This window comes from Indicator indicator, chromosome 11 (assembly GCF_027791375.1).
Source record: "Indicator indicator isolate 239-I01 chromosome 11, UM_Iind_1.1, whole genome shotgun sequence".
NCBI lineage: Eukaryota > Metazoa > Chordata > Aves > Piciformes > Indicatoridae > Indicator > Indicator indicator.
In genome coordinates, this window is record NC_072020.1 from 5,449,957 (window position 1) to 5,467,343 (window position 17,387).

Below are 17,387 nucleotides of genomic sequence, written 5' to 3' on the forward strand. Positions count from 1 at the left end.
TCCTTCATCTAGGTTTCGGTTTTACTCTGTGTTACACTATGCTTCTCTCTCTTCACAAAGTGCCCTGGATGCTCCTGACACACTTTTGAGCTGACTGCAACTTTGTGAGCATTTCATTTGGTGTATGACAAACACTGCCTGTTGTGGAAAGGACAGTGTGGGCAGGGGCAGTCATGCTGTGGTACTCCTTCATACATTTCGTAAGGGAAACCTTGTCTTAGGCCATGAAAAGGGAAAAAGAGCCTTCAGGATAATTCACGTTTACGATAAGAGGCTCTTACAACGTGTAGTTATCAATTGTCCTGATTTCCATAAGGAAACTTTGTCCAAATCCCCTTTAGGGCATAACAGACCCATTGAACTGTGACAGCTGCCATCCCTGAATAACCCAGTGTACCAAGTCAGGAGTGTCTTTGCTTCTACCACGGAAATGTTGGATAGTCATACCACCACCTAGCCACTCCTGCAGATGAAGGAGATACACTATAGATAGCAGCTAACACTGCTTCTCCTAAAGCAGCCAAACCCCAGAAACCTGATAATACATGATTCAGAGCTACATCCTCATCACAAGGATCTCTGCTGCTCATCATCATCATGATTGTGAAGAAAATAACATTTTTTCCTATGCAAGCTGTAACCACATTTTCTCTGCAAGAATTCTTGCCCAGAGTGCAGGTGTTTGGCCTGGTGCTTGGTCACACTCCTCTGTACCCAGCTTCCTGAGGCTCAGAACATACCCAGTCCTCTGAAGGGAAAGGAGAGTAGCACCTTGTTGGACTGCTCATATACTGAGATGATTTGCATGGCACAGGGTAAGTTAGTAGGGAAGGAGGGCACCAGAAAGAGTTTTCCTTCTTTTATATTTCTGCCTTAGGCTTGACTCAGTTGCCTGCTTTTGCATAAATTATTTCAACACCCTTTAACCATTAAAATGTCTTCAAGATGATTATTTATGTTATATATATATATATATGTAAAATATTATATGTATCCCTGCTGAGATAAAAATCTAGATTAAAATTAGGTCCTCTGGATCCTAAAGAGTCTATAATTACATACCAGGAAAGAATCCTTTCCTCAAAGAGCTGAGTACGATCCCAGGAGCTTCAGACACTTCAGAAATGTCAGATGCTTCCACTCTGAATAGCCCAGTATGGCATTAAGTTGAGTTTCTAATTGAAAGCAGACTGAGGGCCTGCCTCTGCGTCACTCCAGCCAAAGGCTGAGTTTCTTTAGTCTTGCAGAACTGAAGTGCAGAGAGAACAAAGTGGTGGTTTTGAGGCAATGGTCTCTGCAGAAGATGTCTGCAATCACATGGGGTAGACCTCAGTGTTCAGAATCGTGGTGAGGGTGCAAAAAGGAAGGCAGCAAACTTGGCTCTGCTATCGGAGTTGTCAGGAGTCACAGAGCCACTTAGGGCAGATGATTACCTGAAGCCTTCTGTGTTAGGAGCAGGCTGTCACCTTTGTCAAGAGAGCATCAAACTGCCTTTGGCAAGACATCTAATTGCCAGGAAAGTGCAGATTTCAAAGCCACCAACCTGCTGTGAACAGCTACCAATCTGCAGGGAAGGGCCTGAGCAAAGCAGTGCCAATGACACAGGAAGAAAGCAGCCCTTTCACCAGACAGCAAATCTCTCTGAGTGCCTTTCATGGTGCTTCACCACGGGCTGACATGGAAGTCACAGCTGCTCCCACTGTAACAAAACCTGTCTGAGGGCTTTCACAGCTCTGCTGCACCTGCCAGGCCCTGACTCCTCCTTGCAAGGCAAGTGCAGTCCCTGCAACAGTACCCAAACCAAAGCTGGAGTTTGGCCAACTCTTGTGCTTCCTTAGTTACTCTGTCACCTCACTGGAAACACTGATGAGGAAGGGATGAAAAACAACACCAAATAACCACCACACATGAAGAACTGCTAGCATCCAATCATAGAGATGGCCATATCTGCCCCTTGCTTTTGTGTCCCTTCCAAGATGGTTAGCCAGTCTAAACTTTGACGCTCCTGAATCATGGCTGCTAAATAGCTACCAAAATGAGGACTAAAAACTTCTTTCAGCACCAAACACTGAGGAGGTGTCACAATGGACAGGAAGATGCCACGAGATACAGCTGCTGTAGAGCATGCTGATCTCAACGTCCATCTTTCATGCCATGTGACAAGGTGTTTGCTGCTCTGTTCTCTCCACAGCACTGTAGTCCGTTGCCAATCCAGAGCAAAACCAGCACACTCCGTGGCCTGTGCCTGACCCAGAGCCCGTAAAAGGGACAGTGTTTGCCATCTTCAGCCAGATCACTGCTCCCAACTCGCTGCTCTGCAACACTCAGGACAGCAGGTCCACCAGGAAGGTATGTTCAGCACTGTGCAAAGGCCATTCTGACCTGATTCCTACAGGAATTAAGGCTTCCCAGAAGTCACAACCTCAATAAACAGCAGTCAGCTGTGTTCCACCCATATCACAAGGCCTTTGCAGGCACCAGTTCACACTTTTTCAGTGTGTGGTCCTCATAGGGAGAGGGCTAAATGTGGGCTGGCACAATGAGAGGTGGCCAGGACCCCAAGAAAAGCATGGCTACACTCTGCAAGCCAGCCTCTGGGCTTTCCTGGCACACCAGACAGCACACATGGGAAATGACAGGCCCCACGCTACCAACACCAGCCACACGATTTTACAGGTAACAGAGAGGGGGTCCTGGCAGCTCTGCAATTTCATTCCCTTCCACACCTTATGTGCTAGCAGCAAGAAGCATTACAGACAGGACATCAGCATGCTTCATTGCCCTCACTGCCAGGCTTGGAGTCTCCTCTAGCCTAACATCTCTTTCTTCCGTTCCAGAACAACACACCATGGAAAACCAGACCATGGACTGGACACAGACAACAGAATTTGACTATGGTGATTCAGCACCGTGCCCAGGAATTGAGGAAAAGCACTTTGCAGCAAAACTGTTGCCACCACTTTATTCTTTGGTGGTGATATTTGGCCTCACAGGCAACCTGCTCGTTGTCCTTATCCTGGTAAAATACAAGAGATTGAAGAGCATGACTGACATCTACCTGCTCAACTTGGCAGTTTCTGATTTGCTCTTTATATTTTCTCTCCCTTTTTGGGCTTATTATGCTGCTCATGACTGGATTTTTGGGGATGTGCTGTGTAAAATGCTCTCAGGTATCTACCTCCTTGGCTTCTACAGTGGGATCTTTTTCATCATCCTGTTGACCCTAGACAGGTACCTGGCCATCGTGCATGCCGTGTTTGCTTTGAAAGCCAGGACAGTTACCTATGGCATCCTCACCAGTGTTGTCACCTGGGCTGTTGCTATTTTTGCTTCTGTTCCTGGGATAGTGTTTCACAAAGCTCAGAAGGAACATGCACATTACACTTGCAGTGCTCATTATCCAAGCGAAGCCACAATAAATTGGAAGTACTCTTACATTTTAAAGATGAACATTCTGGGACTTATTGTTCCAATGCTCATTATGATTTTTAGTTACTCACAAATTCTAAGAACATTATTGCGATGCAGGAATGAGAAAAAGCAGAAGGCAGTCAGACTGATTTTCATGATCATGATTTTTTACTTCATCTTCTGGACACCGTTCCATATTTCTTCTTTTTTGCATACGTTTCAAAGTTCACTTTTCTTCACAAACTGTGAAATCAAAGGTCAGCTGGAGAAAGCAATCCAAGTGACAGAGACCATCTCAATGGTCCACTGCTGCATCAACCCCGTGATCTATGCGTTTGTGGGAGAGAAGTTCAGGAAATACCTTTATGCCTTTTTCCGAAGGCACATCGCAGCCCACCTCTGCAAAAAATGTCCAGGTCTGTACCGTGAAAAGCTAGAAAGAGCTAGTTCCACCTTCACACCCTCCACTGCAGAGCATGACATCTCTGTTGGACTGTAGAAAGGCAGCAAAACATTGGTAAGCAAGTGCTGCACCACTTGCTTTGCCTTAAGGACTGTCTGGCATTACTTAAGATCTCTGTGCCAACCACCACGGAAAAGTTCAGTTCCTGTGCTTAACTGTTCCAAGGGCTTACAGCAGTTGCCATTCCTAAACTATGAGAATCAGTGAGCTCCCTGGGAAAACTGACTCCCTTGCTGGATCTCACCAAGATCTGAGTGGTGCCCAGAACAGCATGACTCTGTGTTTCTTCACCCAGATTCAACCCATTGCACAAATGCCTGTGAGATCTTCCTGGGGGAATGCAATACTGAGGTAGATATATGTCAGGTCAAAGAGCCATTTACTGCTGTGTGAACACTGGGAGACACACACTGGAAGGAAGATCTGAGCATTGATGTACCTGATTAGTACTCAACATTACTGCAGCATTTTTTGGAATTGGACTGCATTCTTTCTGCAACATGGCCAGGCATTTGAAAGAGGGAGGCTTTTAGTTGCCTTCATTTTGCCTTCTACCCCTTATTTTCTGTATGTGACTAAAAGATGTTTCCATTAAAAGGAATTGGTAGGTGAAATATATCACACTATATCTCTCTTCTGTGGGAGAAGCTGACTGACCTTTATCTGAGGACATTTAACTCAAGGATTTATCTGCTAGCTAATAGTGTAGTCATTTGAAAACATAATCCTTTCGACTCTAGGCTAAGTTATAGCATTTTGATTTTAGTTCTTTAATTTTATGCCTGCCTTATCACTGTTCAGTTCCTAACATTTTCCAAAGTGGGCTTTTAATTGGCAACATTGTGATTTTTGTGGGTTCAGTTTTGCACGTAACTGCATGCACCAAGCCACAACTAGACAATGATGCACCCCAAAAAGCCATGAGCTTGCTTCTGACAAATCACACCCTCCAAGGAAAACAGCACTTAACTCACAAAAGCACCTCAGCAAAGAGCTGGAAGGCCAGGATGAAAATTACCTATGCAAGATGTTGCATGAAAGAAGTATCAGGAGCCTGTGAGGGAATTTGGAGCCCAGGAGTGCAGTACTGAGCGGAGGCTGCCCTAGTTCTGGATAGGTAAATCATATGTGTAAAGGAAGGCTTTACGTGGCAGATGCAGCGACTGTGTCAGGCTAGGCTCCTCCATGAGAAACACATGCTCTTCACATACAGCAGGTCTGATTTTGGGGTACACTTCTAGGCAGACAGCAGCAAGCAAAGCAGGCAGCACAGAGGAGGCATATCTCTGCAGAATGCCCACAGCCAGCTGGCACCTCAATTAGAACTGCATGTTATGTGAAGTCTGGAGTGTGCTGGTGTCCCATAGCTAAATGGCCATACACTTATGCTTCTCTTTAAAGCAAGTGGTAATCTGGGGTCATGATATTTGTAGAGGAGGGAGGGGCACTGTAAGGCAGTGCAGGTGAGCACTTCTTTTGCAATTGTCCTTCTGCAAGGCAACTGTCCTGCTGCTTGGTTTCCCCTTTACTTGGAAGGACACAGCTCACACATGTATGGCCTTGCTCATGGGTGTCTAGAAGGGCAGGTTCAACCAACCTCTGGGCAACATAAGGACACAAGAGGGCATTTTGCACTCTTTAACGTGAGGCATGTGATCAACAGCAGATCTCCTCAAGGGCCCTCAGTGGTCAGTAGAGGAAAAGAGATGCTTGAGTCAGAAGTAGATGTATGATCTAAGTGGCCTCTGGGGAAGATGACCTTTCTGACTGCAGACTGGAGGCTGGAAATGCCAGCCTCTTAATTGAAATATCAGATGCCTTAACCCAGGTGATGCAGAAACTCTTTCTCCTTTAGCCTTTTAACACCAAGGCACTGTTTCTCTTAGTTGTTAGCTTTTACCCTATCAGCTATTATAATCTGGCCACTGTCTTGTGAGGTTAATAGTCACAGATAGACTGAAAAAAAACCCCCAAACCCAAAAAACTATCCCCACAATAAACTTTCTTGCTTGGCAATAATATTTTTCCTTTCTTTTGTACTTCTTTACTGCACTAAAGTGAAAGCACCTTTTTAATATTAAAGCATAAATCAGTGTGATACAAAGCCTGATGTAACTGTGATATTTTTCTGCTGTGTTGTATTTTAAATTCTTGTCCTATTGGAAACATGTTTGTTCCTTTTTTGCGTTAACGCAGTGAAACTAATAAAATCAGTTTCTGAAAACCACAGTCTAGCCTGCAGCCCATGTAAGCAAAAGGCCATCAGCTGTGTTCTCAGAGTGGAGGTGGTTCACATGTGCACCCATGGATTTAAACACTTGCAATATCCCACTCCAGTAAAGGAAACCACCATGACAAAGCAGAGGACTGCCTGTCCAGTTCAGAAGCTTCTGTAGCTGGCACAGCTTTTATCCATCTGCAAGCTTGAAAAGTGTGCATTAGAATAGCTTGGGGAAAAATCTGGGGCCACAGATTTTAGGTTGGTGAAATCTGGAGAAACAGGACTGTGTGTACTATAAACAGAGGAAGAGGAGGAATAAAGCAAGACAATAAAAGATGACACTGTGTTAATATTGGGATAAAGACTGGATTTTCTACAGACTGTCTTCAACTAATTTCAGATTTCCTTGCACTGTACAGAGTGACCCAGCCAGGTGGTATGCCTGATCTCCCAAGTTTTATGTGCAAAGAACTTCAAGCATTCACAATTCAACACCAAAACACACTTCTGCTTCTCCATATCATTCCCCCTGTTCCACTGTCCCAGTTCCTTTTTCTGTCTCCTCCTCCTCCCTGCACAGACCTTTCCTCTGCCTACCATGGGATAAGTGACATTCTATACTCATTGGCTTTGATTTCAGATTCTCATGTTGTACTTTGTTCTGACAGGAACACAAACAAGCTAAAGTTTAGCTTATTGTTATGTTCTGAGCTCAGGAAGAGTAATCCTTGGTTCTTCATTGCAGCATTGCACTGAGACCAGCAAGGCTCTGATAATTTCATGGCAAATTTCAAGTCCTAATTGACCAGATGTGACTGCAACATGGTGTAGCCACAGGCCAGTTAGCTTCATACTAGGCTAGAAGGGCTTCAGTCACAGTGAGGAGGAGCTGGAATTGCATGTTAAAGCTTCCCTTCCATGGGTAGATTTAATAAAATCCTCAGTCCTTATGAAGAACACAAAGCACCTCAGCAGAAAAGTGGGAGAGAAATATTCCTTAACTCGAGTCCTGCAGGGAAGAGCAGTGAGGTGAAGACCCAGCATGTATGTTAAGTTAGAGAAGCAGGTAGATATGTGCAAACTTTGCAATGAACTAGAGGTGTGTTAAGACAATTGCAAGGGACACTAGGATTGCCACTACAGCAGAGAGGAAACCAACACAAGGAAGAACCACTGCAGCACTTGGAAGACATCTAAACTGCTTTGGGGACACATGGAGGAAACAAAAGTGAGATTCAAGACAGAACCTCTGTGAGCACTGCAAGTACACTGTCACTTTACAACAAATGTTGAACAGCTAAGGAAAAACGGTTACAAGTTCAAAACTTTTGGCACTGAATTTCTGTAGAAGTAAGGAATGCACTGACTGGGCTTTCAGCATGCTTAGGAGAATGCCCATATGCCATGGACAAACACCTGTGCACAGCTCCCACACAAACCAGACGGCTGAGGCTGTGCACAGAGCAGGAGGGAGTCTGACCTTCCTGTTAGAAGATGCTGCTGCCAGAAGCATATGGGGAGGAATGTCCCATGCAGCAGAAGGTACCTGTTGATGGTCAGGCACATGTCCTAGAGGGCAAAGGGAAATGTGCCATATTTGGCATCAGGGAGTGCTGAGCAGCACTCATAGCCAGCCACTACATCTATAACCACTACCACTGGTTTGTCTGTGGTAAGACAAGACAGAAATAGTGACACTTCTGGTAAGCAGTGCACAGGGATGTTCTTATCATAACCCTTTCTTGTTTGTTAACTCAGCTGTGACGTTATGTGTACATGTTTTAGATGACATAAAGGTAAACAGACTATAAAGAAAGAGGAGTAGATGAAAATGGATAAACACAAAAAAGTTGAGGCAAAACCCAAGAGAATGACTTTATTAGCTTGAACAGAGGCTAATAAAGTAACAGCCAGAGCAATGGGAAGATTAGCCATAAATAAGCAGAATATTAAAAGATTTAGGGGAGCAAGAGAAACTTTCAGTTATGAACCTCCAAGTATCACACCTTCCAGCAAAAAGTACAAAATGGGTCAGTACAAAAGGCATAAAAATAAATTTACATGGCATCTTATTCCAGTTAAGAAGAACCCAAAGAATTAAGTGCCAGGAGAATGATAGGATTCTGACCAGGTTTAATGGCACAACAGGCAGATACTGCTCATTCTGAAGTGGAATTTTGCTGCTGTTTTCAACCATGGATGGCTACTGACCTTGGAAGTATTACCCCCAGGTATAGTAGTAAAAAAATTTAAAATTAAGCTAGCACAGGAAACAAACCCAAACCAGTGAACTCTGGTGCATCTAGAATATCAGTGGCAGTCAGGTCAAAACAAAGAAGGATGCTAGAATAAAGGGTGAAGGCATTGCTTTGTACCTGTATACTTGAGACACTTGGCTCTTAGGAGCTGTACTTTATTCAGAAAATGAAGAGGTAGGAAAAAAAAGTACATTTGTCTAACTGCAAGCAGCTTTGTCATTCCCGTGACAGTGGGAGCAATCTCATTTTGAGAGTTTTAAGCCTGAAATGACTCATCCTGGGGAGGTGGGGACACAGCACTGACCTGGAGGAGGGCAATGTCATCAGATACACAGGCCAGTGTGCAAAATTGCACAAACCTGCACTGACCTGGAGGAGGGCAATGTCATCAGATACACAGGCCAGTGTGCAAAATTGCACAAACCTGCAAGTGCCAAGCAGCTCTGCAGGTTGTGGCAGCAGAATGCTAATCATACCACACCAAGCACACTGCCTATTCTGACACTAGGCTCCTGGAATGTAATGGGAACAAACTGGCTGGAAGCGAAGGACTCATGTGGATGTAACTGGCAGGGATGAAGTATGGGCAGTTACAGACCACAGCTAACCTTTGGTACCCAAAAGTGCTTTCTGCTTCCTGGGTCCTGGCATGTACCTTGCTATTGTACAGACTCTGCCTGGCCCTTTTGTGATGTAGTTTTCATTGGGAAGTGATTTTCCAAGCCTGTCTGATCAAAGGCCTGGAATTGACAGGTACAACAAGGAGTATTGTGATTCCCAGTTGACACACGCCCAAAGAGCATCTCTGGACCTAGAATTTGTGTACTCTTAATGTACTTGAAAACAGCCAAGTGTGAGAATAAAAGACCTATGTAAAAAAGAGATTCTGGGAGCTAACAATCTGTTAAATGCACAGCTACGTCCCCAAAGTAAAATTTGTTGTGTTATAATAATCCTTTACATTTGACAGAATGATATAATTGTTTATGTTGGAAAGGAGCTGCAAGATCATAAAGCCCAGGAAAAAAGCAGCAGAAGTGAGCAATGCTCTCTTCCTCCTCAATGTGTGAGAAGCACAGCTAGGTCAGTAAGAGCAGCCTGGAGAAAAACAAAAATATAACACCATGACAATGGAATTAATGTGTGCTGCAATGTATAATTATGTACACATAAGACTTACAAAAGAGAAACAATGATAAAACAGAATAACAGGGGAGAAATCCCCCTTGATTTTACTGCCGGCAAACAACTGTGTGAGGAAGTGGTGGCGATACAGGTTAGAAAGGTTTGAATTTTATAGTTTGGGTTTTTTTAGTAACCCAGCTTCCTTGAATCTGTGAAATTTATAAAATGTTTTGGTTTTGTTTTTGTTTTTAACTAGTTTCCATGACAAAAATTCTTTTCCCCCTCATTTCCCTCAAAAGAATTTACCTCACAGATGTAAGACAAGAGTCTGATTGTACAGTGGCAGCAAAAGCTTAGGCAGAAGAACTTGAGAGTCTGAAAGGAGGGCTGGTGAGAGAAGAAACCCTTAGCAACAAAGCAGTTGTACCTGGATGTCTTTATTCAGCCTCTTCAAAACAAAGGCATTTCACTATTAGTGGTTAAAGAAAGTATAAGCTAATACTAACCTGATTTAGTAACAAGTAACAAAAGGAGATGTAATTAGGGGAATCAATGGAAAAAGAAATGCATCCAGTTTTTGTTCACCTTTTCTCCAGCTGACATGGATGCTCTGCTTTGCTCACAGACTCTGACAAGAACATTGTGTGTTATCATGTTGTGCATCTCTAAGAAAGGTGCCTTTCCTTCCCCAGCCTCTCCTCTTCAGGAGGTGCAAGTTTGTAATAAATGGAATGGAAACTGCTAGCTGCATTTTCAGATGTCCGTGCCCATAGCCCTGCTTGATGACACTTGTATGTCACACTGGTATGTGAGCATCTGGTATGTGTCCTAGGAGACAGTAGTGACAGTGACATCTCCTTGTGGCAGTGCTATAGCACTAAGATACTGCAGTGGCTTGATGGTTATGGAAATGAATCATCTCTTCAGTCACTAGATGGAAGAGATTGATGAATACAGGTTGAGTTGACAGCATGCAAGGCTCTTTTTTTTTTTTGTTGTACAGGGACAAAAAAATCAAAAGAAATGTAATGAGCAATGGAAAGGGATGAATCTCATGTAAACTGTTCTTGATTCAAAGAGGTTAGCTAAATGAAAAAGAGAAAACAATAATACGAAAACCTTTTTCTAGAACTACAGCTGTGCGTTGTGAAACCTTGAAGTTTGGCTCCTGGGAGGATCCTCCACAATTTCAACATCTCTGCACATCTCACAGAGATAGAAAACTAACATCTGATGACCATTTTTAGAAAAAAGAGAACTGCTTTTTGATTTTTTTTTTAAATGAAAACACTTTTGTTTGCTAGAAGTCTTCAGACATCCCTCTTCATGCAGGAAGAGGTGGGTTTACCTTCTTCTTGTGACTGACAAATCGGTTTAGCATTACTCCTGAAGTAATAACCCAAGCCACCACTTGCACCATCAGATACATGGTAAGTCATCTTTCCTTTGTTTTTAAACATTTAGTAGTTGCTTAGGTACTCTAATGCCTGAGGTGAAAAGTACTTGAGGAACCTTGCTAGTCTATCCAACTTTAAAAATGGCCCTGGGGAAATTGATCAGATATGTTCAATGGAATACAGTACTTGAAGGGCAGAGCCACTGCAGGACTGAGCAGAGGAGCCAAGTAAGCAAGGAAATACATCTCCAGAGACTGAGCTGAGTAACAAATGTAATGCAGTATGTCTCTGAGGGTGATACAAAATGATGGCAATCTGGATTTTAAAACTGTTACTGCAAGACAAAACAGTTTGAGTGGGGAGTACCTGCTCTTCTCACAAGGTGATAAAAGAAAATATGACATGATTTAAACAGTCTCATGCAACCTGTTTATATGCAGCATAGCTTAACGTTTTGCCTCTGTTTAACTTCACTTTTGAATTGTTCCCACTTTACAGCACTGTGCAAATGAACTGAAACTCACTTTAGTAAAATCTGCCTTTTTACAAACAGAGCTGTGACCTGAAACTTAGCTTGAAGCAGTGACATGAGTTTGCTCAGCTTTTCCATGGACAGCTTTTCTCCTGGAAACTGCCTACTTGCTACTCTCAACCACAGCAACAGCATTTATAAAGCACGCTGCAGATTTCTAGAAATATTGTGTTTATCTGAATATTATCTCTTCAGAGATCTTCCAGGATTATCTTTGGGTTTTTTTTTTTTTTCCAGGATCAGGGAACATAAGCCCGGTCAGATATTGCTAATACGTTAAAAAGCCCAGGTCAGTTAAGCAACTGAAGCATTCTAGCGGATGGCCAACACTGTTTGCTGCAACAGTAAGCTTACAGGATACAGCACAAAAGCACTTACAATTCCTTTTTCTGGTTTCCAAATGATTGTCTGTAGTTCCATTGTCAGCATATGCTGGATACCACACACAATTTAGGCTGAATACTTTTGCAAAGAAAGGCTTGTGAAGCAGCAGCAAGGCTAGAGGAATGGGGCTTGGCGGAAGGAACTGCTTTGAGGGGAGACCACAATTTAAGCATGCAAAAAGAGTTGAAAGGAAGAAGATAAAGTGCAGGGAAGATGTGGCTTTCGTTTTTTAAAAGGCAGAGGAAAAGGAGGGAAGGCACTGTGTTAGCAGTTAGCAAGAAGAGGGGGCTGTGGTGAAAAGAGTAAGAGTAGCAAGGCAGCATTTTGCAGTATTTGCATGAATCCTATAAATCACATACACAATCCTGGGCTTATGACCCAGGGGTTTTCACACCCACGTTTATGCATGAGCATCATCCAGGTGCAAAACAATCAAGCCAAGATGTATTGGGTCTGGCACTGTGTTGCAGCCAGACTCTCATCCCATAATGCCAGTATACACGTGGCTGACTGATGTGTTGGAGATGGGGATACATAGCTACATGCAGTTCCAGGACTTGTACTGTCAAAGCATACAACACAGAACTAGGTGAAAAGAATATTAAACACTTGTGCAGTGACCAAGCCTTGTCATGCTTTAAAATAAAGAGGTAAATGTTTTGGACCAAGGAGTGTTTTATAAAGGTGCTTCTTGGAACTTTTTTCTTTCTTAAAAGAGTTGCTCAAAGTACTTAAAAAGAAACCCTTATGATACTTTCAAATCAACTTATTTATTGCAATATACCTGAGCCACAGCCACTTCCTTCACCAAAAAAACCAACACCTCTCTATCATCATAACCTGTTTCACAGAGCTTGTCAGAGCTTCCTGAAAGCTGATCTTTGAGGAGGCTGACAGCACTTATTTTCTCCACAAGAAACTAAATCTAGGCCAAGCTGAGATACAAACTTCTAACAGTTACCAATTTTCTCTTATTCCTTGTTCTTCGAAATAAAACTTCATGCTATACACAACAGTCCAACATAGTATGTGACCATGGATGTCCCCAGTCTTGATATTGCAAGGAACAGAGCTGACAGTCAGACTCGGGAAGAAATTGGGGAATGTTTGCAAAAGCAGCAATTTTGCTCCAGTAAAGCTTCCTGGGTTTTGAGCAGATTCATGTCTGCACTGTGCAGCTTAAGAACCTCCATCAGGAGCTAGCAGGTCAGAAGGGACTCGGATCATGGTTTTAAGGTCACAGGAAAGTGGTTCAGATGAGGACATCAGCATGTTTCATTGCCCTCACTTCCAGGCTTGGAGTCTCCTCTAGCCTAACATCTTTTGCTTCCTTTCCAGAACAACACACCATGGAAAACCAGACCATGGACTGGACACAGACAACAGAATTTGACTATGGTGATTCAACCCCCTGCCCAGGAATTGAGGAAAAGCACTTTGCAGCAAAACTGTTGCCACCACTTTATTCTTTGGTGGTGATATTTGGCCTCACAGGCAACCTGCTCGTTGTCCTTATCCTGGTAAAATACAAGAGATTGAAGAGCATGACTGACATCTACCTGCTCAACTTGGCAGTTTCTGATTTGCTCTTTATATTTTCTCTCCCTTTTTGGGCTTATTATGCTGCTCATGATTGGATTTTTGGGGATGTGCTGTGTAAAATGCTCTCAGGTATCTACCTCCTTGGCTTCTACAGTGGGATCTTTTTCATCATCCTGTTGACCCTAGACAGGTACCTGGCCATCGTGCATGCCGTGTTTGCTTTGAAAGCCAGGACAGTTACCTATGGCATCCTCACCAGTGTTGTCACCTGGGCTGTTGCTATTTTTGCTTCTGTTCCTGGGATAGTGTTTCATAAAGCTCAGAAGGAACATGCACATTACACTTGCAGTGTTCATTATCCATCAGAGCAGAGACATGTTTGGAAGCAATTCCTAACCTTAAAAATGAACATTGTGGGGCTTGTTATTCCAATGCTAATTATGATCTGCAGCTACACACAAATTATAAAGACATTACTGCAATGTAGGAATGAGAAGAAACATAAAGCAGTCAGACTTATTTTCATCATCATGATTGTCTACTTTTTTTTCTGGACACCATACAACATTTGCATTCTCTTGCGTGATTTTCAAGGTACATTTTCCTTTGCTACTTGCAAAGGCAGTGGTCAGCTACACAAGGCAACCCAAGTGACAGAGACCATCTCAATGGTCCACTGTTGTATTAACCCTGTGATCTATGCCTTTGTTGGAGAAAAGTTCAGGAAGTACCTCCAGAGGTTTTTCCGGAAGCAGATTGCAGCCCACTGTTCCAAGTACTGCCCTGTGTTCTACACGGACACAGTTGAACGAGCCAGCTCCACCTACACACAATCTACTGGAGAGCAGGAAGTTTCTGCTGCATTGTAAGCTGTGGAATTGACTTCCGTGAAATCAAGTCTGTGATGAAAACCTGCAGAATCTGTCCTGGTTATTGGCTGTGAGGAGCTGCCAAAGATGACAGAGTACACCTTTACCACAGTTCATGTTTGCTCCTACGTTGGGGTATTTGCGCAGAAATTAAAAGGATGTGGCAAATTAGCTACCTAAATGTGCCAGCATGGGATTCTCCGGGGAAAAGAAAAAGGCCTCTATTTTTTTTGCAAATGCCAAAGAATACCTTTGCACTAGAGGGCTGAGGGCTTAAGCTAGCAGGCTTAACAAACTGATTTTTAAGTGGTTAGAAACTGGCACTGTTTCTTTGGAAATCTCTCTTGACTGTAGCTTACAAAAGCTATCTTGGCCATTTCAGCTCAGTCCCAGTCACATCTTTTACTAGCCTGGGTGTGCATTTCTGTCAATCATACTAAATTCCTGAGGGCTGTGATGCAGCATCATTACAAGTGATATGTGAAAATTGTATCCACTTAGGAAAGATTCTGATATTTCCAGGCAGATATTTTCCTTTGCATGTTGTTGAGTACCAGTTTTGTGGATCTTTCTCATTATAGTTTTAACTACTAGGTGTTGATAACTAAGTTACTTGAGTGTCTGATATTTTAGAGTGCTGTCTTTTCATTAACTGATCATTTATATGCTATTTATACTCAAAAGCTAATATATTAACCTGTCCTTGCTCAGCAAATCAATGTGTTTGCAATATTTTAAAAATAAAGCATTGTACATGGAGCTTTAACTAGCATAGATGAAATGTGGATGAGTCAAGGGAGTTTTAGCTTTTGAGTGCAGTGATTTTGTCCTTTTTCCAGCCTATATAAGAGAAAAAACTTTAAAACACGAAATGAATGCAGTTGTAAAGTCTACAAAACCACAACAGCACCAGAGATGTGAAAATGAGTTCTGAACAGGGTTGACCCAGATGTTTTCAGAGATAAGCATACGCCTAGATTTTCAAAACATATGAATAAGTAAAAATATTCACTGTTCTATAGAGGCAAAGGCACAGAGCATCTCTTTTTTGGTTTAGAAGCAGGTATCATTTGAGGGCTATGACAATGTGGGGTTTTTTTAATGCCATTTAGGAGTTTTACAGAGAACAAAAACTTCCTTAATTAGTAAGACTGATGGTCAAATATGACTGGGCTTCCCCTTAAAGCTCAGATCCTGCAACTGACTTGAACACATAAAAAGCATGGAATAAATATGGTGATACTCCCATGCTTAAGATCATACCACAATCACACTATTAATTCATTTAGGCCAAGCTGTACCATCTAGCATTTCTTATATTTCCTCCAAGACATATGGTTTTGGACAACTCTAAAGAGAGGACATTAAAAAGCGAGTATTTTGATTGCCGTTCATACCCAGCAGGGCAACTTTTGTTTCCCAGCTCCTCCAGGTAGCCTTTAAAATAATTTCAAAGTAGCCCCAAAGATATCTTTACATTGCTAAGTGGTTGAGAAAGCAGGAAGTAAAACAGGGGAAATCTTTTTAAGTTATTCAATTTTGTTATATTAAGCACTCTTTTTGGACTACATGCACAAGGGAAGTGTAACCAAAGGATCCCACATATTGTAATTTAAGGATTTTCAGCTGCACGATCTTTCTGAAGATGCTGTGTATCAATAATTTTCTTGACTTTGTATATATTTTTAAATGGGCAACTATAGCAGTACCAGCAGAAATTGTGTAACTTCAGCATAAAATGGCAAATATATGCATTTAATTTTTACAGAGATAGGAAGCTACATGCAGTAACTTCTCTAGACAGGCTGGCTTTTTTTTTTTTTATAGTAAATTTATGAGAATATTTTTGTATTTTATTCTTCTCTTGACTTAATTTTTCTTTTGGCCCTTAAGATACTTTGCCTTTAAGTTTATTTTCTCTGGTGGGCTTTGGTGCCAGGCAGACTATGGATCTTGACCAGCCCTGCAGGAGCAAAGTACATCAAGCAAACCTCTGTGAGAACACTGGTGAGCTTTCTAGAAGACACATTACAAAGTAGCCCAGATCCTCTGCAGTGTTCTCTTCTACAGTATGGATCTTTCTAAGTGACAAGCCACTTCTGAAGGGGAGAGGTGAAACTTAGGGATTAGTGGCCCAGGGGATCAGCAGCTTATCAAGAGTTTCTATCACTTTACCAAGAAGGGACTACCCTTCAACAAATGAGAACAAGCCAGGTATCAGCTGCTGTAGTGAAGTGTGACCCTCATTCAAGGAGATAATAGATAACACGGCATTTGGTAGCAATTCTGTATTATCCATTCCATTAAAGCTGGTTAATTTCTGAGTGTCAGACTTCTCAATCCTTTCTCCACAGAAGAATGAAAGAGGAAGAAAAATTCCTCTTCAAAACAGGATGCTATGATGCTGAAAGAGCAGGCTGGACAAATTCAGGAGTTTACAAGTGGACTAAGAACCAGCATCATCGAATCACACAGAACCATCAAGATAACTCCAGTGTTCTTAACTGTTTGTTACTAATAACCTAATAACAAATAAATTGTTTTGGTTGTCATTACATTTGGTTTTGTTTACATGTACAGATGGGAAAAACACTGACTCACACAATTCTCTCTGATGCCGGATGATTCAGTGTTTTTAAAATAAATAAGCACACAAAACAATTGCTATGGTCTCCCCTAATGACCGAAGAGGGAAGCAGCCTTGTGCACACTTGCCTTCCATTCTCAAGACTATGGTGCCATCGTGTGCCCACAGTGTGAGGTTTCATGTTACCCAACAGCTACAAACCCGGCAACGCTTTTGGTGTTCTCCTCCTTCAAAACATTTTCCTAAGAGGATCTTCTGCCAGAATTACTATCCCCACTGCGGGCAACATCAGTGTGACACAAACAGCAGCAAGCCTTAGCAAGCCGCATGGCTACTAAGGATGGAGGTCCACTGGCACCTTCAATGACTCAGGTAGTGTGATACCGGAGAAGTGAGGCACAAGGTTTGCATGCACTTATGATCTGCTCTGGAAGGAGGGCATTTGACAGTCTCGTCCATAGCTTGAAAATCAGCAGAACAAAATTCCTTCCACAAGACAGTAAGGATTGAAACTTGTCTGGAAATGGGATACTCACACTTCCCGTCTCTCCCGGACTCTTGACAGCTGTGGTAGACAGCAGCACCCGTACCCCAAAAA

General features: G+C 42.5%; 2 protein-coding genes across 2 annotated transcripts; both read left to right on the forward strand.

Moving 5' to 3' along the window:
- Window positions 1–2,818: 2,818 nt before the first annotated feature.
- On the forward strand, window positions 2,819–3,910 carry LOC128969930 (C-C chemokine receptor type 2-like). Its single transcript, XM_054384914.1, has one exon. The coding sequence runs from the start codon at window positions 2,849–2,851 to the stop codon at window positions 3,908–3,910; it is 1,062 nt and encodes a 353-aa protein (XP_054240889.1). The 5' UTR covers window positions 2,819–2,848.
- Window positions 3,911–13,134: 9,224 nt separating this feature from the next.
- LOC128969931 (C-C chemokine receptor type 5-like) lies at window positions 13,135–14,202 on the forward strand. The gene has a single exon (XM_054384915.1). The coding sequence runs from the start codon at window positions 13,141–13,143 to the stop codon at window positions 14,200–14,202; it is 1,062 nt and encodes a 353-aa protein (XP_054240890.1). The 5' UTR covers window positions 13,135–13,140.
- The last annotated feature ends 3,185 nt before the right edge of the window (window positions 14,203–17,387 follow it).